The sequence below is a fragment of the Spermophilus citellus genome (assembly GCF_964194105.1).
Source record: "Spermophilus citellus genome assembly, chromosome: 4".
NCBI classification, from domain to species: Eukaryota; Metazoa; Chordata; class Mammalia; order Rodentia; family Sciuridae; genus Spermophilus; species Spermophilus citellus.
The window spans coordinates 197,728,170-197,746,440 of record NC_138185.1 but is presented as its reverse complement, the minus strand read 5'-3'; the positions used below and the strand labels follow the sequence as shown (position 1 = coordinate 197,746,440).

General features: G+C 44.2%; 1 protein-coding gene across 10 annotated transcripts in view; it reads left to right on the top strand.

Moving 5' to 3' along the window:
* DPF3 (double PHD fingers 3) overlaps positions 1–18,271 on the top strand; it is a 314,874-nt gene that overhangs the window by 198,829 nt on the left and 97,774 nt on the right. For 5 of the 10 annotated variants that reach the window (XM_081289488.1, XM_081289484.1, XM_081289489.1 and 2 more), the window contains exon 8: positions 7,648–7,776. In XM_081289488.1, coding sequence (XP_081145614.1) covers positions 7,648–7,776 — 129 coding nt within the window. Of the gene's footprint in view, positions 1–7,647; positions 7,777–10,671; positions 12,061–12,997; positions 13,077–18,271 lie in introns of those variants that run through there. The other 5 variants (XR_014021405.1, XR_014021406.1, XR_014021403.1 and 2 more) reach the window with 4 other exon arrangements.

The following is an 18,271-nucleotide window of genomic DNA, read 5'->3' as shown; positions in this document are numbered from 1 at the left end:
AGTGGACCTATATTTTGAATGTGACCTGTCACATGAGGTCAGGTGTGGAATTTTCTACTTGTGGCATTATGTTAGTGCCTAAAAACTTTTGGATTTTGGAGCAATTCAGATTTTGGATTATTGGATGAGAGATGCTCAACCTGTATGTCCATTGAGATGGAGACATCAAGGTAAGCGGATGTGTGTTGCCTGTTTTTATAGCATAGTTTTTAGGAGCGAATACAAAGTTCATATCTAGAGGAATGAGTTATGTATTTGATAAAGATGGAGGAAGAGAAGGCAGGCATGGGGAGCGGGGGACTGACACCATAGCAAAACACATAGCAAAATGGGGCCTACCTTCTCACTGGCTTATCACTGCCCCAAGACCCTGCGGCCACTGAGTCTGGGAGTCTGATTCCTTCCATTCTGGTTTACCAAGAAATGCTTCCTTGTGGGAGACGCAGGTCTTACACATCACAGCTTTCTTCTCTCCATTGGGCCCATTGCTTCTCCTCCTCACTGTGTCCCTCATATGAAAGGGCTGGTCTCTTGTGATGCAATATGGCGGAGTCACTCTGGACTCAGGGGATTTTACATTCACTCAGTTCCCAGTCTTTCCTTTGCCTGGCTATTTTTGTTTGTTTGTTTGTTTGTTTTAAACCCCTCTGTGAAAGGTTTATCCATCCTTTCATTAAATATTTATTCCTAGCTCTGTGACAATCCATGTGACAGTGCAAGGGACACAGAGATGAAGGACATGGCTCTTGCCCTCCAGGAGCTCATAGCTAACGGGGAAAGAGACTCCAACACAAATATAAAGCAACCATGAAAGGCTGAGTTCCTTTGGGTTCAGAAAACTTTGCTTTTCTGCTTTTTCTTTTACCCTGTTATAGTCCTCAAATAATAGACCTAAAAGGGACCTTAAGTTACCATGTTGCATATTCCTTTTTTTGGAGGGGAGTGGTGGTGCCAGGGATTGAACTCAGGGGCACTCGAACACTGAGCCACATCCCCAGCCCTTTTTAAAATTTTATTTAGAGTCAGGGTCTCAATGAATTGCTTAGCACACTCTTTTGCTGAGGCTGGCTTTGAACTCATGATCCTCTTGCCTCAGCCTCCCGAGCCACTGGGATTACAGGCATGCTCCATTTAGCATATTCTAGCATAGTCTCTTGCCTCTAGATAGACATGAACTCAAATGACCAGGCCTAGGGGACCCTTCCCTGTGTGCAGTGGGCTCCTCAGAGAGGCCCACCCTGCAGCCAGGTCCACTTGCTCCCTTCTAGCTTTCTTGCGGCATGTGCTGCCATTTCTACTCATCTTGTCTCAGGTTGTCCTTGACGATACAGAGTGTGGTAATTTATCAGGCTCATCCATAAACTTGGAAGACTTATGAAATCAGCCCTCGGCCTTCCTCAGCGACTTATCTCAGTCCCTGGAATCATTCTGCACCGGCACCCTCCCATCCTATCCCACAATCACATTGTCCTCAGTGCTGGGTGGCCCAATGACACGGGAGAAGGAGCGAGTTCTCTGCCATCGAGGATTCCCGATGGTCTGAAGGGAGTGGGTCCTGGTGTTCATTCTGTGGGGCTCCCACCTCCCCTGCTTCTGCACATTGGGGGTGGAGTCGTCCTTCCCCTTCCTCTTGCAGCCCTGGGGCAGGCCCTGATCCCTAGGATAGGACCCAGAACCAGCCGGAATGGAGTCCCAACACTTTTATTCCCTGGATCTGTAGGATTTATTTTTTCATCAGTTCTAGGGAAGCAGTGAAAAAAGGTGTCAGGCCTTGGGGATAATTTATATGAGTAAACACGTAAGGAGTAGGGTGAGCCAGAGCATGAGAATTAAGGCCATTTATCCAGGCTTTGATGCTGCTTGCCCTCTGGTCCAGCCTTCCCCACAGTCTCCATCACGCCACTTTTAACCCTCTCCTGGCTCTGCTCCACCTCAGGCAGGCTTGGGTCCCTGCCCAGCTGCCTTCTCTTCCCCAGCCTGCTGCCTGGCTCTCCGCCCCTCCCACATCCCTCATTAAAGGCCAGGGAGAAGGTAGCAGGATGTGGCGGTGGCCTCCAGCTGAGGCCTGCTGGCTGATTCTGAAGGGAGGGCACGTGGGTTTACACCCTCCCTCCTCACCCTCCCTGTCTCTGAAGCTGCCTTCTCCAGCCTGGTCTCTGTCCAGTGTGTCTTATATGGCCAGCCCGGGGCTGCCTTTCCATGTGGACTCTTTTCCTCTCCCCTTCTCTTTACTCCATCTTCTAAAGATGCGCTCCGCACAGCCAAGTGGCACCAGGCTAAGGATGCTTTACACTTGAGAGATGAAGTAATAACAGGTGGCAAGAGCAGAGACTGCTGGAGCCCAGGATTTCAGTTGCCATGGAAACGTGTCAGACCTGTGGAGGGACACAGGGACTGTCAGCCATGGAAGGTGTTGGGGGAACAATTCAGAGGGGTGAAGAGAGGCACATCTCTTTCTGGAAGGCTCTACTCATGGCCCCTGAATTCCCCAAAGGCTGCACGCCCCCATCTAGCAGGCCCCAGAGAAATAGCTGCGGACCTGGGGCTGGCGGGCGGATGCTGAGCATGGCCGCAGGCTTGTGCACACCAGGCCCTGGCAGGCAGTCCAAGCATCTGCTCAGAATGTGAGGCCATGCCTCTGTGTGTGTGCCAAGGAGGAGCGTCGACTTCTGGCCTGCTTCCTGTTTCCCCAGGACTCCTGGGATGCAACTCTAGTCTCCACAGAACCCAGGTGAGGGGCTGTTGCTGGTGGCCAGACTGTCCCCACCATTAATTGCTTTCATGAGTGGCAGCAGAGATTGGACTGAAAGTGGGAAAGACAGCGCTGTCTGTGTGATCATTTGATGGACGATTTGGGGACTTTTGCTATCGATACAAATCCTGATTGAGCTAGAAAACCTGAGAGTGTGCACTCATGCCCTTTTAGGATGCCTGCACTCTCTTGCCTGAGCCTGGTGAAAGGCTTGAGGCTTAGCTTTCCTTTCTTTTTCTTTTCTTTCTTTCTTTTTTTTTTTTTTTTTTTTGCATTGAGTTATGTCAATACTCCCTCTTGCCTATGTTATTTTTTCCTGCATTTCTTTATGAACTTTGCCCCTGATTTCCCATTTTAGTTTTTTACTTTGAGCTTCTTGAGAGTTACCACCCTCAGGTAAATTCCTAAACCTATAAGGCCCACTTTATTTTCTCCACAGTTTGCTTGCATTTCTTCTATGATCTCAACCCATGAACATTAATCAAGAATAAGCCAAATCCATCACTGTGGACACTGCCATCAAGATACCTCAGGTCTTTACCCTCCCTGTCATCTTATTCTATAAAGTGAGACTCAATTTCCCATCAGCAGAAGCAGAATCTCTATTTAAATCCCACTTGCAAGGTTTGGGTGAGCTTCCTATTTATAGTAAAATCCTTTTTATAATGACCTCATATACACTACCAGGAAATTGCTCACGGCTGGGTCGGGCCATAGGCCAATCTGGCCGTGGTGTGAGCTTGTCTTAAAAACATCCCTTCATGAGCCTCTGGAATCCTCTAGAGAAGTGTTTTCACAGAGTATATGACAATAAACAGGGTCACCCAGGATGGATTACTGTGGTAGGGACGTTAAATTTAAGTTCAAAAGGAATTCCTGCTTTTATCAGGCCAATCTCAATAATTTTTATGGCTTTGGGCTTCGTAAATAACATATGGGGTGAATCAAGTTGACACTAAAGAAATTTATGAAATACTTGATATGCAGGGTACGGCTAGGAAGTGTTTGCCTCTAGACTTCCCAGGAGGCAGGGGAGTAAGATTAGACCCAGGATCTTGGGACACAGACAACCTGGGGTTGCAACCTGCTTTTCTCTTCTTTGTAACCGGGATCTGGAGCCAGCACCTCGGTTTCTTTGGATTTCAGTTATCTCATCTGTTAAATAATCCTACTTTACAAAGACTCTGCAAGAATCAATGAAATAGTGTATGTAAAGCATCCAGTGTAAGCTCCACCTCAGTTTTGTAGTGTACTAAATTGCTTCTTTTTCTTCTCAGTAAGCAGTTGAGCAAAAGGGAGGCTGACTGGGTAGGTGTGACTTGGCATCCACTTCTCAAGGGTCAGTGAATTATGGCCTTATATTTTCCTGTGTGATTGTGTACAGTGTTATTCTTCCAGCAACACAGGGCCCTTAGGGCCCTGTACTTGGGGAGCTGGCCACCATTAGTCAAAGTCAAATGACCCATCCATCCATTTGGATGATACAGATTAGTACTTTTCTTTGAGGAGTTGGGAAATAAACCAAGGGCAGTGAGTGATATTCAGAGGGATAGATAACTCTGCCACAGGGAAAGCAAACACAGTGCTATGTCCCCATAAGGAGGAGATCCCAGGAGAATCACAGTGACACCTGTTTACATCTCTGCCATCCCCTTCTAAGCCATTCATCCCACAGATTGCTGTCAACTCTTTCCGATGTGCAAGGCACGTAGATGCTCCAGCAATGAGTTACACATGGTGCTGGACCTGAAGGAGTAGATCATTTAGCATGAGGAGATGAGGTGGGTGTGCACATAAATCAACAGGAGAAGGGTCACAATGGTGATGCCAACAGAATGCCCTCCCCAGTGCGTGACTGGTCATTTCTAGCTGGGAATTGGGAGAGCTCCATGGGAGAAGCCTCACTCTGAAACCAATCTTAAATACTAAAAAATGGAAGCAAACCAGAAGCTTAAGGTATTAGTCTGTCCCGTGCTATTTCACCATGAAGGATGCTTTGGGCTCAGTGTTGCAAGAAGAGAGTAGGAACGGAAGCAAAAGGTATTTGTTTGAAAATAAAGCATAGCTGTTCACTGTCACTTTCTATATTGGACTCATTAGAGGACCAAAAATGCATACCTTATCCCTGCTGGCTGGTATACACCAGGGCCTTGGAGTGAGATTTTAGCACCTCTCTCCCTCCCTTGAACAGGTACTTTGTATGACTAACAGACAACACACACACACACACACACACACACACACACACATGCATATATAAATACATATATGGGGACTTTGCTCTGACTCCAACTCATTGGAAACTTCTCTTTAGATGAATTAAATTCAGTTCCTTTGGTCTTTTTATATAGGATCATTCCCTCCATCACTATCTGCTTTGCTCTATTAGGTCATTCTGATTTTTTTTTTTAAATTTCTTACAGCATTGGAGTTCTTGATTCAGTAGGGTATTCTACCAGTGATCTGTTAGTAGCAAACACTGTAAAGAATAATCTGTAAGTTCTTATACTCTGTATTTTACTTCTTTGTCCTCATATATCACAGGGGATGCAGTGTGTTGGAGACAATCAGATTGTTTGGTTGCTTAAAGATTTTGTAAATGGGGGGGCTGGGGATGTGGCTCAAGCGGTAGCGCGCTCGCCTGGCATGCGTGCGGCCCGGGTTCGATCCTCAGCACCACATACCAACAAAGATGTTGTGTCTGCCAAAAACTAAAAAAAAAAATAAATATTAAAAATTATCTCTCTCTCTCTCTCTCTCTCTCTCTCTCCTCTCTCACTCTCTCTTAAAAAAATATTAAAAAAAAAAAGATTTTGTAAATGGGGAGGAAATCTGACATTTATGGGAAGTTCTTAAGATTATAAGAAAGACAGATGAGGAGATTGGGCCTTTTGAGAGTTGTTTTTTTTTGGGGGGGGGATAATAATACATTGGATTCTTTGACTGCCTTTCTATAGGAAGTTACCTAAGCTGTGATTGGCATTTGTACATTTTGTATCCAGTTCATATCCATCATGAAACTCATCTTTGATGTATCCTTGGCCCTTACATGTTATATGCCCTACCTCAATTTATGTTTACCACTTGATGGATTTCCATCTATTTCTTGATGAGAAAAAGAAAAGTTGATTTGCTTCCTAGATATTCTTGGATTTTCTTAGGAGAGTTCTAAAAATGGAAAGATGGAATTGAAGGGGAAAGAAGAAAGGGATGCTGGTACTTCTGGATTTGGGCCAAGCACATTTTATAGGCAGAGTAAAATTTTTGCAGATGTACTGGATTTTGGAGCTTATTTGCAAAACCATTCAGTATGCCATGTGGATGTCTTAGAGATCCAGTGGCTGAAGGAAAAGCCCATACTCAACAGACCACAGAGGGCAACCAACTCCTCTGCCTCCCCCAAAGGCCAACACTTTCCTAGCAGAGAATTGTCTGCCTCCCCGAAGATGGAAATCAATGACTTAGAAACTGATTAAACCATCCAAATAGCAACTGATAAATGGATTAACCCTCTGTAATATAATTCTGCTAGCTTTTGTCTTCTGCCTTCCCCAGGTAAGTTTTCTATTCCTGGAGGCAAAGCAGAGGCACGGACGAAGTGAAGGCCAGAGGGAATCATATTAAAGCGGGTGAATCCGTTTATCACTTACTGTCTGGATGGTATTTCTGCTCACATATCTTCTTCCTTTTACTGATTTGTACCCTACGGGACCCTGATTAATGCTAGCCAGTGAATAATAAAGATAGCAGCAGACATTGGGGATACCGAGGGGGAAGATACCCTGTGGTTAAGGCTGATCCCACAAAGAGGAGAGAGAGAGAGAGAGAGAGAGAGAGAGAGAGAGAGAGAGAGAGAGAGAGAGAGAGAGGGAGGGAGGCTGACTTTTCTTCTTAGTTGCAAAATAGAGAGTGTGAATATGATAAAGAAATCCCCCCAATAGGAAGAGAGAAACAGAGGAAAATTGAAGCATTTCTCTCATGTAAAAAACCTGCCCAAGACTTTTCAACCAGTTCCTAGAAATTGAGAATGATTTCTGTTCGCAAAGCCGTGAGGTTCTCATGAAGTTTTGTTTTCTAGGTCATATCCCATGATTTTTTTTTTTTTTTGCTTTTATTTAAGGACTTCCAGTTACGTGTGAAGGTCTGAGGCTTAAACACATGCTCACTGAGTCACCCGTTGGCCCATCCCTGGTGTGAGGTTAAGCTTAGCACCTGGTAAACCTGTGTCCAGTGTGATTCTAGGCATTTAGGGTCTGCAGATTAGCTTGCCCTGAGTGCTTCTATGATCAATGAGTCTGGGATTCAGGGAGATGAAGCTGAAGAAGAACAGATATCTGTGTACCTGCCAAGATGTTACTCAAAGTCCCCAAGAGCATCTCCAGTTGCCTCCTGGTAATGACCAGCTGCCGATGTTTCTTTTGCAGGGACAGGAGGGATCTCTCCTAAGTAAGAACATCTTTCTCAAAAGCAAGGCCTAGGCACTGACCATTTCTCCTCCTCTAGTCATGAGTGTTTATGGTTTCCACCTGATGTTTGGGGCCTTGACTTGGAAAACTGGTCGCTCAGGGTTAAGAGAAGTTCACTTGACTAACCATCCTTCTGGATGGTTTCTTCATCCAGAGGAGCAAGGTGGTTTCTATAGAACTGGAAACTATTGCGAAAATTCAACTCTGGAAGACTTGCAGGCCTTTGTACCATTGAACCAAGAAAGATAAAACAAAACAAAACAAAACAAAAAAAAACACCTAGCCCAGTATCACAACTGGGTTGTAACAAAACTTGACATTCCAAACTTCATATTCTTTCTGGAGTAGATTCCACCATACTGTGGGAGGAAGAGGGAACAGTAGGAACACGTCTCAGCCTAAAATTGGAATTTTTCAATGTTTCCACAGCCCAGAAAGGACCAGATGGGACAGTAATTCCCAACAACTACTGTGACTTCTGCTTGGGGGGTTCCAACATGAACAAGAAGAGCGGGCGGCCTGAAGAGCTGGTGTCCTGTGCAGACTGTGGACGCTCTGGTGAGTGTGGCCCCTTCCTGCATCCTGTGCCTGTAGATCAGGAACTCTTCCACCTCCATTTCTCTGCCATCTTTTGGTGGTGGTGGGTGGGAGAGGGCAGCAGAGAAGTGATGCTGGTGATGATTTTGAGTGAAGGGGGGGTTTTCAGGTCACTTTGAAATTTTTCTTCTTTGGGTCTTAAGAACCAAAAGTTATGTTCTGGTTCTGGGGAGAAGAGAAAGGAGGAAGTTTTGACTTGGGTCCTGCTTTATGTAAACTTTCCATGACGTTATTTTGTGTCATGGATGATGGCGAGGTAGAGTGGAATACTTGGAGACACAGGCAACGTGCTTTCTTGTACTGGATGATGCACATGTAATAGAAAGATGTGTCTGTTATGTGGAAATACCTGGATGACCCTGGAGAGACGGGTACATGAACCTTGGGAAAGCAGTCACTTTATGAATCGCGGGAATCAGAGATTCAAGGGCTCCTGGATAGCTACATAAACACTTCACCTCCATTGGCCACTCATCCCATTTTCTCATATGGAATAGAAAAAAAATAAACCCTTATAAATCAAGGAGGCAAAAGCACAGGCATCTTGGGGCTGATCTGGAGTTGATGTGTGTTTGTTGTTGTTATTGGTTTCTTCGTTGTTGTTGTTGTTTTGTTTTTATCTTTAACCTAACCAAAGACTAAAATACCAGAAAGAGACTTTTGGTCTTATTCATTCATTCTTAAAATGAGTTCAGGTCTTTGCTCTTATTTTCAGTTATAACCAAACCATTATTTTGGGCTGATCATGGTTGGTTGGTGCTCTCTATTTTTCCTATTGTTTTATATCATAACTAGACTGATGCACAAGGTAGGGAGGAAAGAGGATCGTAGACCATCTTTAGTCTTATCAATGGCTCCCTAGCAGGTGAAGCAGTTGGGGTGGGTGGTTGGTTTCAGCATGGGAGTCATTTCTCCCTACTACCTTTCCACCCAGAATTGTTTCCACCCCCAGTCCCAAGAGAAGGACTTAGTTTACCACTCAGTTCCTCCTTGCTGTGTCTGCAAATCTTAGCTTTAGATCTTTTATATTTTGATGTCTGGGTTGTTTAGGGCTCAATATTGCCTTGAATGACAAATCAGTCATTGGAAAAGGACTGGTTTCTGTTGCACACAACCCTCAACATTTAACTCCCAGGGGGCCTGCCAGGGTGGCCCTTTTATGCAATTCTGTCAATTCATTTATGATCCAAACACAATGCCATATGTTGGATTTTTTATTCTACTCATGCTAGCTTAGGAGACAGGGCCCTGTGATAGTTTATTCTGGATTTTAGACACTTAAAAAGAAAAAAAAAATAAAATTCAACTCTGTGTTTTGTTGTTGTTGTTGTTTTTTTTTTTCCTGAGAGCAAGCAATCAGACAAAATCTCTACTGCCAGAAGCAAGGTCACTTGGTGGAGTAATGCTCTAAGCAGGATATTATGGACTGCTCTAGGTTTGGACAGGTTAGAGAGGGCAGCTTCAGAGCTCTCATTACAAACTGCTATCATTTTTCCTTTTTCTTTCCTACAAAAATTGGGTTACTTGAATCGCATCCATGGGGGGCATCAGAGGTGGGAAGTTGACTGTATCCACACCAAGCCCTCTCTTTCCACAACCTTCATGCAATTTTTCGTTCCCAAGTTCTGTCTGCTACGTGACTCAGGGGACCATTTATAACAACCTAGATATTCTCATTGCAATTGCCTAGGATTAATTTTGGTGGATCATTTAGTCAAGGCCTGACTATGATTTTCCTGAAATAGTTGATACCTTGGGAATACAAAGGCTGAGTCAGCCCATGGGATGTGCCTGTTAAGGCAGGTGGGCTGGAACTTCTCTGGAGCCTCCTCAGGGGAGGAGTATGAAGCCTGGAGGAGTTGCCTTTCCCTGCCCACCTATCCCACTACTTCTGTTTCTTGGGAGAAAGTGGGATGCCTAAGACTGGCACTGTAAGAGGGGCATTGCCACCATATCTGGAGCATTCCTGGGACCCAGAATAATGTGAAGAAGTTTCAAAACGAGTTTTGCAGATTTCAGGATACTGTGTTCTATTAGGCTGATTTACCCCTACTTTTCACCTTCTTAGTGTTCTGATTTAGAGCTCACAATCTGAACTTTCTGGAGCAACTAAGACCTGGGCATGTTCAGTGGCTGGAGCGTGTGGGTTTGTGTGCGGCGCGCACGTGCTCCTGTGCCTGAGTGTGGGTACGGATCCCAGGAATTTCTTCCAGGGGGTTCAAGAAAATGAGAAGCTGTTTTTATTACCTACCGCTTATCGGAATTTCCAACCTCTTTTCGCTTTCAGTGCAAATGAACTACATGGTGTAAGGGTAGAATTGAAAGGGTTCCGAAAGAATGGGATTAGAAGCAGGTGAAAATCAAAATAGAGCGGACAGAGGATTAACCACACTGCATGGGTTATCTGACAGTAATACCTTTGTAAAGCTGACTGTCAAAGTGACGGACAAACATTGTTCCAAGAAACATCAACCGAAAACACCAAAGAAATACCAACCAGGCTTAAAAAAACCACCAGGAGAAAAATCGTGGTCTGGGGCAGGGTGGAGGGAGCGTGCTCGCGTGTGTGCGTGCGGGAGGGGAGAGATGGCGCTGCTGTCAGAAGCTGTGGACGTGTGTCTGATGGTAGGGACGATGCCTTTTCGGGGGAGGTGGGCATCCTCTTCCCTGGAAGCATGTGCTTTGTCCCAGATCCCCGTCAGCAGGTGATGTACCCGGTTAATTCTTTTTTTTTTTTGGTGTGACAATGGTTTACTATCTTGCTATTAAGAGTAACATGGTCATAACGTAATGAGAATATTAATAATGCTGTCTGTTGCTTAACCCATGTGCTGATATATTCATCATACGTGTCAGCTCATTTGGGAGGAGAAGGCAGGAAGGAGAAGGAGGCAGCGGCCGCAGCACGCACCACGGAGGACTTATTCGGTTCCACGTCAGAAAGTGACACCTCAACTTTCCACGGCTTTGATGAGGACGATTTGGAAGAGCCTCGCTCCTGTCGAGGACGCCGCAGTGGCCGGGGCTCGCCCACAGCAGATAAAAAGGGCAGTTGCTAAAGCCCACGGAGCGGACTGGGCGCTTGGCCATCCCCCTCTGACTCTGGTCATTGTTCTGGTTCTGATATATATATATATATATTTTTAAATGAAAGACGACTTAGTTTTTTTCCCTTGATCCTTTTGCTTCTTCCTCCCACCTTCCATGAGTCTTTTCCCCTCGCCATCCCTCTGTTTTTGGGTGTGTACAACAGAAGCACAAACTACTGAAAACAAAACAAAAAATGACAAGAGAGCAGAGCGAGCGTTCTTCAGAGCGATGGCACCGTGATGTGTTATTTATGTTCCCTAGAAATAGGAAGTTAGATGGTTTCTCTCTTTTTTTGGGGGTGGGGAGGGGATCTTTTTGACATGAGCAGAGTTGATTTCCGCAGTTTTCATATTTATTGGTAAAGATGAAGAGAAGAGGAACACTAGGTTTGGAAACAAAGAGCCAATAACATTAAAATTATTATTTATATATGCTAGCTATTATTGGAGTCGGACTTTTTTATTTTTTATTCTTTTGAGAGAGTGAGAAAAGGGAAATCAAAGGCATCTCAGTAATACCCTGTTTAGAAGCGAGCTGCTGGGGGGAGTTTCCTCAATGGGAGAGGATGGCACCTCCCTGTGCCCCACAGAGCCTGTGGCTCTCCATGGCAGACCCCCACCCCATGTCTCCTCCCTTGACCTTTCCATCCTCCTCTCTGCTTGCGGGGAAAATGGCAGCAGTCCCAGAGAAGGCCAGGCGCCTGGCCTCCCTCCAGCGTCGGCCCTGACCAGCAGCCGCCTCCTGGGCTCCTCCTTGGTTCAGCAGAGCTGCCGTTTCGGTGATGCTGGCTTTCCCTCACTTTCTTCCTGGTGAAGAGCAACTTCCAAACGCAGGAATGGAATATAAGCAAAAGTCATGGGCTCGGCAGTGACAAAGCGACCTGAGGCCACCCTCGTGGAAGAAGGACACCTCACAGTATATCTCCCTTCCCCTTCCCCCTGTTTAAAACAGTTAACTGCTCATTGGATGATCCAGCCGCCTGTATTCTTTTTATTTTTATTTTTTTATAGTGCCTGTCGGGCACTTTGTTTTATGTTTCCAATAGCACCTCCTGAAACAAACCAAAGCAACACTTGCTCAAGGCCTGGATGGAGAAGACCCGTTCACCTCATTGGCCATCCCAACCATGACCAGTTACAAGGCCCTTCTCAAAAGGTACGTCTTGGCTGATCTGTCTTACCACCCGGGCAAAACCATCATAGTTTTTTTTTTTAATTTTTTATTTTTTAGTTTTCTTTGTCTTTCTTTTTTCCTTTTTGACCCTTGGCTTGCTCTTTCGCTTTTCCGGGTTCCCCCTTCTTAGTGTGGGAGTGGCTCCTGGAGTGTCTTTCACCTGGTGGTCTGTGTGTGCATGTGGACTCTGCGGCCTGGGTGCAGGTGTGGGGCTGAGCTTGCTTGGACTGTGTGGGAGGGGCTGTATGTGGAGAATGGGGGGCTTCTGGCTTTAACTGCAAGAGAAGGTGGCTGGGGAAATGCTTGGCAGACTCTGCCTCTCTTGGCTGTGGTGAGAGTGGAGTTCAGGGCACTGAGGCTGGAGTTGGTGGCTGGACTTGGGTAGGAATGAAGAGGGCAGCTTCAGGGCCCTGCATGTCTGGGTGGTTTTCTTAGCTCTGGGTCCCAGTTTCACTGCGCAGGGGATGAGTCCAGATTAAAGAAGATCCTTGATTAGGCACAACAAACAACAGGGCTGTTTTGAAGATTTTTGAGCTCCCACGACAGGTGTTCTCTGTGAGACATGGGCAGTGCCATTTGACTTGGGTTGGGAGATCCAAGTAGCTGCCCAGTTAACAGGTTGCTTGTCGGTGTCTGAGGAGATCTACTTTGATGATCCAGCCTTTGCAGATCCTCCTGAATTAGACCACTCCTTAAAATAACAAATCAACCCAACAAGTGCCAGGTCAAACAGACAGACCCACAAATGGACACTTTGGTGCTTCCCTGGTAGCCTAACACGGAGAGGGCTTCCACTTTCCTCCTGTTTCAAGTGGGTATATGCTTGCCTGGGTATTTGTTCTGTTTCGAGAGATCAAAAGTAACAACCCCACCCACTTTTGGGATGTTCTGCCTAATCTGTATGTGGTTCTGTCCCTAGGGAGCCATGGCCTAAACCTCCACGGTTGTAATATTCCTGCATGCTCACATCTGTGAATACGCCAACATAGTTGACTCTGGTAGGTTTCTGCTAAGAGGACACAGCTAGCCTTGCTGTCAGTTTTCACCTCTGTACTTTATTCCTGTGACTTAGATGTTGGATTCATAGCCTTATGATGTGCCTGACTAATGAAATGTGAGCTTCCATGTTAATAAAAGTATATGTTCAATCCACACTCTCATTTGAGAGCTGTTTAGTTGTTCACAGTCCTAGCATTATCAGTGGCAACTTGGCTTTGAACTTGAGATTTTAAAAAATATCCACATAATTAAAACACATTATAAACTTGTTGTTCTAATGGGGGAGCCAACGGTTTAGAACTGTCTAACAAGACAAATTCCCAGGGAAATATCTGTTTGAGGATAGGTCTTATCTAATTTATTTTTACTAGTACAACTTGATTCTGATTTCTCTTAGTAGGGAATAGCAGACACCCTCACCTTTCTCAGCCAACGTGAGCATAGCAGTGTTGCTCAGCATTGCCTGAGCATCTTGTCTCACCTTGATTATAGCATCTCTCAACAGACTCAGAATTTATATTCTTAAGAAAGAAAGAAAAATGACAAGAAGAGAAAAAAGAACTGGAAGAAAAGATGATCAAGTTCAAATTTTTCACTTTTTGGTTGAGAAAGATCAAGTTAAGCTTGAGAGAGTGGAATGGATGTTGCTTTGGAGGCAGACGTCTTAAGGCAAAGCAAGGAAACTCAGAGAAAAGCCAGAGGAGTCCTGGATTTTCAGGGGCCTCAGAGGTTGATGTTGCCCCCACCCCTTTCTCTAGATAACAACTCTCAATGTTTATGCATTCAGTACTGTTCTGGGTACTTTCCTTGGAATGTTTCATTTAATCCTCATAATCACCCTTTGAGATAAATGCTTATATTATCCCCATTTTATAGATGAAGACACTGAGGCTTAGTAATAAAGTTAAAAGAATATCTAAGACCCCTCCACACAGTAAGGGGCTAGGTTCTGATTCCCAGAAACCTAGAATGTATATATTCTACCTTGGTTTAGCGGACACTTGGATGGTTTTTGGATAGGGAATAGATATGTGTGTGCATTCATGTGTACCTTGCTCAGTTTCAGCTAAGAAAAAGAGTATTTATAATGAGCATAGCTTTAAACATCAACCTTCTTAAAAGAAATTTCAACCACCAGAGAGTAAACAAACTATTAGATCCTAGAAAAGAAAATTTTAATCAAGGTTCTATGTAGAATATTAAAGATAACTCATTTTCTTTCCTTTCTAATTTTTTTTTAGTTTTAGATGGACACACTATATATTTATTTTTATGTGATGCTAAGGATTGAACCCAGTACCTCACATATGTGAAGCAAGTGCTTTACCAATGAGCTACAGCCCCATCCCAGATACCTAATTTTCTAAACCATCATTTCTGGATATTCTCTCCCAATGCCTCTTGGGGACGAAGAGATCTCCTTTCATTTTCGCCTCAGGAATTGCAGGAGCTGTGTGACCCATGGACACACATAATTTTTGTGGTTGCTTTTGTTAAATAAGGATCACAATTCAAATTTTAAAATAAAAAGGAAATTAGGATCATGAAGTTGAAAACAATCTGACCCATTTCCTTTGACCTTAGCTCAGTAAAGTTCCAGCATGTTTCAGAAATGTCACTAATTTTTTAAGTCCTTGTCCAAATATAGGGGAACCAAAGGTATGGAACTTTCTAAATTTGTTACAACATTCAAATCCTCCAGGGGGAATTGTTGATGTAGAGGTGACTATTGTTGCTGTGAAAGGTGACTATCTGGTGTTTTTTTCTAATCCAGAATAATCTAATTCTTTGTATCTGTTACTGAGACTATGTAGAGATCAGATACTATAATCACTACAACATGGGGGATGAGAAATATGCATTTAATTTTTTAAAGGTACTTTAAAGCCAGTAATCCAATTTGCTGCTGCTATTTTAGAGAGCAGGATTTAATAAAAAATATGATGTTCACATCGATAGTATCCCTTTAAGTCTTCCTGCTCTCCATGCACCTAATGGGCTGCAGCCTGATATGGCCTTTATATAGTACTTGAGGGAACACAAGATCATTACTCGGGGAAAGAACTAACGGCTGTTTGGAGGTTCTCACTTCATGGTGGAATAAAATTAATTAATTTTATCCCAATCTGCCTCCTGTTGCAACTGATGAATATGATCTTGAATATGTACTTAAAGTTTGAGCAGACTCATGAATTAGGAATTTTTCCACAGGGGATTTTGTTTACTGCTGGAAGTGGAGTTGCTTAGGTTGGTTTTTGGAGTGAGGCATTTTTGATCTGGTGAGTAGAACCTAGGGTAGAAATGAGAAGCTCTGGTGTCTAGTTTTGTTGCCATGAGGCTCTGCCTCAGTTTACCTATTTTTAGGATGTGGACATCTCTTTCCCAGTCATAAGTATATAATCTTTATTGTCTCATAATGAATCTTAAAACAACTCTGAGGTGGGATGGATGTCATTTATTCCCACTTTACTGGTGAGGAAACCGAGGTTCAGTCAGGTTAGATGTTTGGTCCAAAGTTCCAGTGTTAGTAGTTGGCATCTGCGTCTTCTAATTTTCTTTCCTAAGTCTATACTAATTCCCCCAAAAGTCACATTTCACAGATTTCTGGAGTAAAATCAGTAAAGGGCTTTGAGGTCTTTTGTTTAAGACCTTTTTGGGTCAAGAGGAGGTATTTGATTCTGTAAAACACAAACAAAAACAGAACAATAAAACCAACTCATTGCAGAGTATAATCCTGCAGAAACACCGCTGGGTCTGAGACTTCAGGAACTTTCTGACAGAACCAAGATTGAGCTTCCTGGGGGGCAGTGTCTTGGTGGTGAGGTGGGGGGTGGTGAGGTGGCAGGGAGTAAACACTTGGGGCCCTGTTTTGGTCACACGCCCAAGTGTTTCTCACATGAAACATTGACTTACGTGACACAAATGTGCTTAATAAAAGTGATTTCTGACCATCTACTCAAAATAACAGTATAGGAAAAACCATTCTGCTTGATTGATTTACAGAACAACTGAGATGATGGAAGGTCCCCGTCAGGACTGAATTATTAGTTATCAACATTGGCCGTAGGTTTTCACGTTATCTAAACACTGGTCCTCAGCCAATATTTAAGACTTTAAACATTTTAAATTTTGAAATAAATGCATACTTACAGAATACTTACAAAAATAATAACAAAGAATTTCAGTGTATCCTTCCCCCAGATTCTCCAAATCACCACAGTACTATGATCACAGTCAGGAAATCAACATTGACACCACACTACAGTCTATAGACCTGTTCAAGTTCTGCCAGTTGTTTCACAGAAAGCTATTCACTTTAGGTTTGGGTGCTGTTTGCTAATGATTAAAATGAAATGGTGACTTTTGGTAAGACTATCACAGAAACGGTGTCGTATCCTTCCCAGTGCATTATATCAGGAGGTACATGAATGATTTACCCCATTAGTGGTGGTTCAGACGTTTAGCCTTTGAGCTGAGGTTTCAGGCTAGTGTGCTAACAGGCCTGGAATGCTAATATTTTTTGTTCAGATATACCTTTGTTCTTTTGGTGACCGTAGACTGAGTAATAGGAATATGCGTGTGACAACTCAGTCCTGTAAAGAATACGATGCAATTAAGTATGGTCCAGTGGATTTATTGGTCAATGGATTTATTTGAAATTTACTTGGGCAGTCTAGGTATTCACTGATAGTTAATGGGTAGGTGTTGTTGTGGAGTATATGTGATTATTTTTGTGTGAATCACAGTAGTGAGGGGATTTTTTTTTGACGGAGTTATCCAGATCAACCAAGAGCTCTGACTGACAGTCACTGTTTAATAGACAAGAATATCTGTTGTCAGAGAGAATGAGATAGAACTGAACAAAAAGCAAAGCTGGAAATCACAATTTGATCCATGAAAAATGGCAAAAATCACAATATGCAGACATGCTTAAGGATTATTCTGTAGCATTTTGTTCCTGCTATTAGTCTTTCTCCTCTAATACATGATGTGCTTCTTGAAGGCAAAGGTGATGTCACTTATATCCCTGGGATAGTGCCCAACACCACAGTGCCAGAGTTATTTGCTGAAATAGACTGAGTCCCAAGCAATGTTTCTGAGCTAATTAGTGGAAGTATTAATAAATCTCATTTTATACCTAGTGAATAGTCAATAAAGACTGTTGACAGAGATGCAGGTATCATTGGTCAGAGTGGGTAGATGAGATCCAGGGGTCAGTGAAGTGATGTGAGGATGTGAAGACAGGGGTGGGGGAGGGTGGATGGTGAGTGGATGGATGAAAAACTGAGCCTCCTTGGAGGGGACCAAGCACAGGAGATTGAGGACGCAGCAGGACATTGCCTGTGGCCTGCAGTTGGCCAAGCCAGAGGCAATGAAAGAGAAGTGGACATTAAGAGTGCAAAGTTGGCAACTAACCAAACTGTTTTCTAGGTGGCTTAACTGGGGCAAAGGAAGAAAAGTGTGTGTGTATGCTTTGGTAAGTGTGAATGCTGGGGGAGGCCAGGTGGAAATTTGTGAAAACTGAAAGGGCCTGATGGTATGGTTGTGAGAGACTCTCCAACAAGGTGGCAGGTGACATCCAACCAAAAGGGTTGGAGAACTGGGGAAGGCACAGAAAGGCTTGTGGCCAGGGGTGAAATCTTAAGAGGATAGTTGGCAGGCACTCTATGGGAGGCAGAAGAAAGGCCACACTGGTTTATCTCTCAAGTAAAGGGATGGGAGGCAGGTGACAATGGTCAAGAGGAGTTAACAGGGGTGTGAGTGTGGGAGGAGAAACCCGGTAAGAGGCACCAGAACTGCAGATCAGAGAGGTGAGATGGTGGGATGGAACTGGGTAGAGGGAGGGAGTAGGGGCAGATGTGGAGGGAGAACGTGGTGGTGGTGGAAGTGGAGTCCTTTTCAGCCTTCCTTTGAGAGCATAGGTAGATGGATGGAGTCTTGGCCTTGGAAGGGTACCTAATCTAGGCCCGTGCACCTGGCCAGGGAGCAGTATGCTGGAGGCAGGCATCTTTTGAAAATTTCAACTTGGAGGATGCTGAGCTGCTCATTGGTTTTGAACTTTATTCCCTGCTGCTTTGGCCACTTTCCATTTAGGCCCTTTCCAAATGAGCTCAGTGTGATGGGGCTCTGTGGGGGCACCCAGCTTGGCCCTCAGGAACTGCTAGTGGGGTGAAATGTTAGCACCCTTTCCTTT